This window comes from Thunnus albacares, chromosome 3 (genome assembly GCF_914725855.1).
Source record: "Thunnus albacares chromosome 3, fThuAlb1.1, whole genome shotgun sequence".
In the NCBI taxonomy this organism is placed as follows: Eukaryota; Metazoa; Chordata; class Actinopteri; order Scombriformes; family Scombridae; genus Thunnus; species Thunnus albacares.
In genome coordinates this window covers 4921461-4928058 of record NC_058108.1, presented here as the reverse complement: position 1 = coordinate 4928058, position 6598 = coordinate 4921461, and the positions used below count along the sequence as shown (strand labels likewise).

The following is a 6598-nucleotide window of genomic DNA, read 5'->3' as shown; positions in this document are numbered from 1 at the left end:
TCCTGTCCTGCCAGAAATTAAACTCTAATAAATACAAAGTTTTTTTTTCAAATTTATATTGATGTTTGTGATATTGGCTTGTCCACTCGAAGACCCCATTTGATTTTTCAGTTATACTATGCACATGAGTCAAATGATTGCATGACAACAACTTTATTTTGGAGGTGAAAACATTTATTAAACACATATTAACATCCACATTATTGAAAAAAATCAGACAGACTGTAATTTTCAAATAAATTAGGTTTAAATGCCTGACTGTATTTGTGAATAGGCAAATAAATCACAATATCAACCTAAGGCATGTATATTGCAGTTTATCACTGTGCTGTGTTGTTTCATCACTGCAGTTCAGACGACAGGAAAACAGCATCGATGTGAGGCCCACATATTTCATTGACCTCAAAGTCCCATGAAATGAATACTACAACTCTTCTGTTGCTGATCTCCAGTCTATCTGCTCTGCTGGTTTCAACACCAGGCACACAGAGCGCACTAAATTTTTATTTTTATTTTTTTTTTTCAAGTAAGACTACAAGCAGTCACAGTTCATTTTAAGGCAGTGCAGTTATTGGGCTCAGTTTGAACTGGTGGTGGACCGGGGACTGCAGGCAAGAGGTAGGGAGGGCGAACACGGATGGCTCAAAGTTTTTGGTGTTGAAGGTGGTGGCGAAGTCGTTGGCAAAAAAGGAGGCAGACTCCGGGGCGCAGGGTGTGGCTGGTTCAGGTGTGGCAGCATAAACCGGGGCTGTGGAGAGGACCTCTGACTCAAACTGCAGCAGCTGACCCATGAAACTAAAGTTGGGTGAAATGACTGCCCGGCGCTGCTTGATGATGTCGAAGGCAGCATCCAGTCTGAGCTGCTGGGTCCTCATGATGTATGCCATGCAGATGGTAGGGGAGCGGGAGATGCCTGCTTCACAGTGGACCAGGACCTTTCCCCCTGATTGTTTCACGTGATCTGGAAAAAAGAGAAGAAAGGGACAAACCAATGTTAATGATCTGTGATGAGCATGATTTGAATTGTTGCACAATATCAGGTAAATATTGCAGTGATTTAATTATTTTAACAGTGTATTTTTAATATTTTAATTCCATTAGAAAATAGTAATGAATACTGTACATATTCATATTCACAGTTTGTCAATTTCAAAGCAGAGGCATGATGTCTTTTTTTATTTTTTTGTGTATATCTGTAATTGATATTTTTAAAAAGTCAAGTTAAGGTGGTGGAGAGGTTGTAATGAATCCTGAGGGATTACATTTGAACTCTGCAGCTAATCATTGCATACTCCTTACTCCCACTCACTAATTAATGTGGACACTTGTTTACACATCCTATTTAGTTTCTTTTTCATACACACACACACATACACTCACAGCAGCAGCAGCACAATACGGACAAACATGAACATCACCCTTGTCAGAACTTCTCATTTGGGCAGAAATGTGTACATATCCTCTACCAGTTTGAGTTGTGCACATGCATACACTCGTGAGACTTGTCTGAGTCACAGCTGTACATGAGACCTTTCTCCTACACTGCTGTGGGGGTGCTGGGTACGGCTACAGAGTTCACTGTGGCACAGAGATGTGTGTTCTGATTTAGAGCTGACGCACACCTACACGCATATCTGTAGGTTCTAATGCCTACACAAAAAATTTGTTTTCTGTCATCTGTATTAGAGTCGCTCCTGACATATTTCAAGATTTTACTCATAGAGCTACTGCAAACACCTACGGGTCTCCTTTTCTGCCTGTCTCGTGTGTAAGTTTGATCAACTGCAGACACCTACACATGTGTCTCTCTATTAAATAGAAACATTGAGGGCCACTTCTATCTGGTCCTGAGAGGCCACTGCAGGGAGAACAGCTCTGATCCTCGATACACCACATGAATGAATCATGAACATCCCATCTGGAGTGGAGGATGCAACGAAAGAGGGAAAAGAGCTGGGAAAAAAAAAGGAGTGACAGCAGTAGTGGGTGTTTTAATGACCGTCCTCGAGCGATGTGCCCCCGTTGGTTGGAGATGTCATGGCACGCTTCAGCAGCTGTTTTCATCCAGGTGGTCAATAATATCTATTATCTCCTCCGTGACTGTAAATCACTTCTCAGGTCAGAAAGGTTCTCTGATTGATTTTTTGTTTGGGCACAGTGAGGATTTGTGTGCAACGAATTTCTAATCACTTGGCATGGCTGATGAATTTTGGAGGCCCTCCCTAAATGTAGGCTAAACCTTTCCCTGGAACAATTTGCAGCCTTATGTAATGGACAGGCTTACACAAAGACACCGTAAATGTAGGCTGCATCCCCCAAACAATCCACAATACCAACAATAGCAGCCACCCCAATACTGGTCAGCCAAGCTGTTCGTGGGTGAGCTTTGTCCTTGGTTATGCTTGGCTATAAATAGCCACCAGCACACTGTGCACATCTTTTGCTGCTGCTGTTATTATCCCGGCAGCTCTCTCCTCTCCCACACACTCTCTCTTCTGCTGTAACACACTCACTGCCCTGCTGCCCTCAGGTACATCAATGATTCCCACCTGCGAGCAAACCAACAACTGTGCTTTCTCGTAGTGTGTCAGTCAGCTTGCTTTTATCTTCCACCCAACCCTCATAAACAACTCTGTGTGTGTGTTTGTGTGTGTGTGTGTTTGTCACAGTCACCCCCCCCAACCTCCTCCACTCAGCCATTACTAAACACGGACAGCTCACTCACTTGTCACACTGACTGGCCACACCCGGAAGAATAAGCCACTGAGATTAGGCCTGGGAGGCGATGACGGCATGGGAGCGTCTTTTTCAAGTTAAGACGGGGGCAGGAGGGGAAGGAGGGAGGGAGGAAGGGAGGGAGGTCGGGGGGGGGGGGGGGGGGGGGGGGGAGTGAGCAAATCCTGAATGAAAGCAGACAGGCTGGATATGTTGGTGGGGGATTGAAGGCAGGCGATCAAGTTAAACTGATTACAGCCGGGTTCCTTGGCAGCAAGCAAGAGGCAGTGATAAAGGGGGCTTATTTGAACATGAAGACGCATTTCAAAAATAAACACACCTATGTATAGGTGGCTCTCTCTCCATCACCTAACTCAGCCCGGGTATTTTTGTGAGGCTTCTTTGGGGGGGATGTTGCACTATAAATATACAAACGCTAAAGTTGATGTTATTTCCAGGAAAAGACTTGGTGGCAGTGTATTTATTTCCCTCCCCTAGCTTGTTTGGGTGAGTGAGCTATTTTTGGTACATTGAGCCGAGTGAATCAGCTTCTTCATAAAATAACAAAACAAAAATTCTGATTCAGACATAACCCTCTGAATGCCTCGCCTGTACATCATAAGTTGTCCAAGAATCATCCCCCATAAAAGGAGAAGACACAGTGTTCAACTTACCAATAAATTCTATGGCCTCCTGGAAGTGAGAGCTGATGTCGGCCATGTGGCTATCCTCCACTGGGATCCACTTGTAGTCGTAGTGGCCCTTGGCCGGCTGCAGGTCTCTGCGCGACACATTGAGCAAGGCCGTGATGTGAAGGTCGCTGAGATAGTCCTGTCTGGAGGCGTGGTAGGCACTACCGAGGTAGAGGAAAGGCAGGATCTCTACAGGTTTACCCTGAGAAGGAGAGGAGGAGAGAGAAAAAAGATACATGAGACAAGTAGATAACACAAAACATAATACTGGACCCTAAACCTTAAAGCATTTGCCTTAACCCATACATAATACATCCCTGAGAAAATGCCCTTTTTGCCCCCCGTACAGGCCGTAACATCGAAGCACCTGCCAGCTAGAACATTATGTTCATCTGCAGACAAAACACACAACGCTTTCTTGCAGCTAAAGGGATGGATTCCCCCCCCCCTGTTATATTAACTGTTTAAGTGAAATAATCCACAATATGTCAGCCGCAGACACAATAGAGTGCTCTTTTAGATGTGAAACGGGCAGCCACATGCTTTCTATTTGGGCAGTTGAGGAGATAGAGGAAAGGTCAGAGATGAAAGAGTGTTTTTCTCTATGGGGCGTCCTGATGTCAGCTGGGCAGCATTGAGTTGCTTTTCCCTTTATGAGCCAAATATGTGATGTCTGGGGAGCAGTGAAGGTCAGAGAATATCACAGCTATGTATGTTGAGAAACTGTTGATGCCAAATATAAATCACTCTGATGTCAGCAGGGCTTTGCTTTCTCTCTCTCTCTCTCTCTCTCTCTCTCTCTTTCTGAATGAGGTTAAGAATAAAAACTGACAGTGGATGTGTACCCTGTGTGGGAGGGAGAGGGCGTGTATACTGTATTGTAAGGGTGTTTCCATACCTGATCATAATCTGGTTTGTGGTGAGAAAGCTTCTCGCTGTGGCTGTTGACTCTTTTCTCGGTTTCAGTTCCGCTCTGGTCGATGGTTTTCACCTCAGTGCAAAGTTCAGGATATTGAGAGTGGAAGTTCTCGTATCCTCCTGAGAGAAGAGAGGGGGAGAAAAAACATGAGCACATATTCTAAGAAATAAGCTTCGAATAATTCTGCCTTTACCCCAAACACACAAACACACAATCTTGTGAAATACCAGCGTTTATGAAACAGCCTTAGCCCCGGATTATAACTTTTATAACCTGATTATAAGCGCGTAATTAATTACAGGAGCCCGCGGGTGAAGGACCGGTAATCCTTTTAGGCCAACATCCTGTGGATGCAAAGGTGATAGACGGAAATGGAAGTGTTTCAACACATTATCACAACCCCGAGGATTTATTTTTGGCTAAAAAAAAGAAGAGAGATTTAATTTTCTTTCTTTCTTTTTTATCAATGAAAGTCGTTGCACTACCAATTTGCCTGCGTCTCTGCCGCACTGACTCATCCGCTCCGTTGACGCACGCAGGACATTTATCTCTCCAAGAAGTGAGAGAAAAATGTAGACTGCTCTTAACATAGTTAAGAAGGGTCATGGGAGAAAGATGGTTTCGGTTTAAATATATCTGGATTATTAGGAAAAGAAAAAATACATTTAAAAAGTATGAAGGTTATGAAGTATATTTACATTCGCGCTCTAGGGAGAATAATAAAAAAGCCTGACAGTTTTTCAGTTTGTGGGACAGCCATGAAACCACAAACGAGACAAAATCTGTTTCAATTTCAAATCATGTTTTCAATCTTTTGAATAAAAAATGACACTTCAAAGTTTTCTAAAATGAGAACTAGAGAAGTAAAGACTAGTAAATCGTCCTGCTGGCTTTCTTAAAACATAACATTAAAGGCAGGAGGGTCTATTTCTGAAACAACTTAACAAACTGATAAAACAGTTTAATTTTCCAAAGCTCTCACCTTTCAGGAAACAGATGTTTGCCCCGCTCGCAAGATGTGAGAGGGTGTTTATTACTATTTGTGCTACACTGTCCTTTTTCAGTTTTTGCCAGTGGGACGTCCGGTCATCCAGAGCTACGATAGCCGATATGCTCCCCTCTCGAAGCCTGTGAAGGGCTCTCTCATCTGGGATGACAAACTGCAGTGGCACCGGCCCTCCTCGAGACCTCCGGACCACCACTGAGTTAAGATTGACATTGACAGAGTCTTTGATGTTGGAGTTCGTGAATGAGAAATAAGGTCGGCAATCCACAATAAGGCAGCTCGCGTACTCCTTCCTGATGATCTTCCTCAGACGCCGGCAGTCTATGTTGGAGACTTTCATTTTGACACCTGGAAGTTGTTTATTATTATTGCCTAAAGAATTAAACTGGTTTATTCCTAAACGACGGATACGGGCAAGAGATGAGCCCCGCTCGCGTCTGTGCCTACATTTCCTCCAAGGGGATTCCGGCCGATCAGTTTTATGTGAATGGGACCTCCGGCGCGTGACGTCACGAACCATATATGGACACCGGCGAGGTGTGATCGCAGCACGAAAACCAGCCCATGAATATGACTGGACTGTGACTGTCACTGTGATGACTCCGCCCCCGGTTTTTGCACATAAAAATCCCACTACTGCAGCGTGTTTGATTCAACTATTACTCACGCGGTGTCCTCCACCGGCACCTACACCTGTCCACTCATTCTCAGCTACCGCTATTTGTACAGCAGCTGGACATAAAAAAAAAAAACACCGTTTGGAGAAGGATGACTGCATTCGATTGAAAACACTCATAGTTACAGTAACAATGTTGTAAATCCCCCTGACCCACAATAAACAAACAAACAAAAAAAACCCCGCGTGCAATATGTTTTGGAAAGATGCTGACCTATAAAACGCAGCCAGAATGATACATTTCTGTAGTAAAAATACAGCAATACAGATACTATATGATGAATGATGAAGAAAACACTCACATATATGCACAGACACACTTAAATCCAAATGAAGGAATATCATACCATACAATAGGCCTATATATGAAATAAAGCTGTAACTGATGATTATTTTCATAACCTATTAACCTAATCTTTACATTATTCTCTCAACTGATCGATTATTCGTTCTCTCTGAGAAATGCCCCTAACAATTTCATATCTTCAAATGTCTTGTTTTGTCTGAGCACCACTCCAACACCAAAGGTGGGAATGTTTGGCATTTTTTTGCTTAAAGAATGATATAAACAAATAATGAATTATTGGTTG

At 43.3% G+C, this 6598-nt stretch overlaps 1 protein-coding gene across 1 annotated transcript; it reads right to left on the bottom strand.

Annotated features, from left to right (window-relative positions):
- Positions 1–531: 531 nt before the first annotated feature.
- Positions 532–5782, bottom strand: dusp5 (dual specificity phosphatase 5). Its single transcript, XM_044346655.1, has 4 exons — positions 5309–5782; positions 4306–4445; positions 3390–3609; positions 532–961 (listed from the first exon to the last, which is right to left on the bottom strand). Exons 1-4 carry the CDS (start codon positions 5670–5672, stop codon positions 555–557), a joined length of 1131 nt encoding a protein of 376 aa, XP_044202590.1. The 5' UTR covers positions 5673–5782; the 3' UTR covers positions 532–554.
- Between the last annotated feature and the right edge of the window lie 816 nt (positions 5783–6598).

Excerpts from the sequence above, each read along its gene's own strand:
- dusp5 (XM_044346655.1), bottom strand. The coding sequence starts at position 5,672 with ATGAAAGTCTCCAACATAGACTGCCGGCGTCTGAGGAAGATCATCAGG. Across the intron at positions 4,446-5,308 it reads AAACATCTGTTTCCTGAAAG|GAGGATACGAGAACTTCCAC; the intron begins GTGAGAGCTTTG and ends CTCTTCTCTCAG. Across the intron at positions 3,610-4,305 it reads ACAAACCAGATTATGATCAG|GGTAAACCTGTAGAGATCCT; the intron begins GTATGGAAACAC and ends TCTCCTTCTCAG.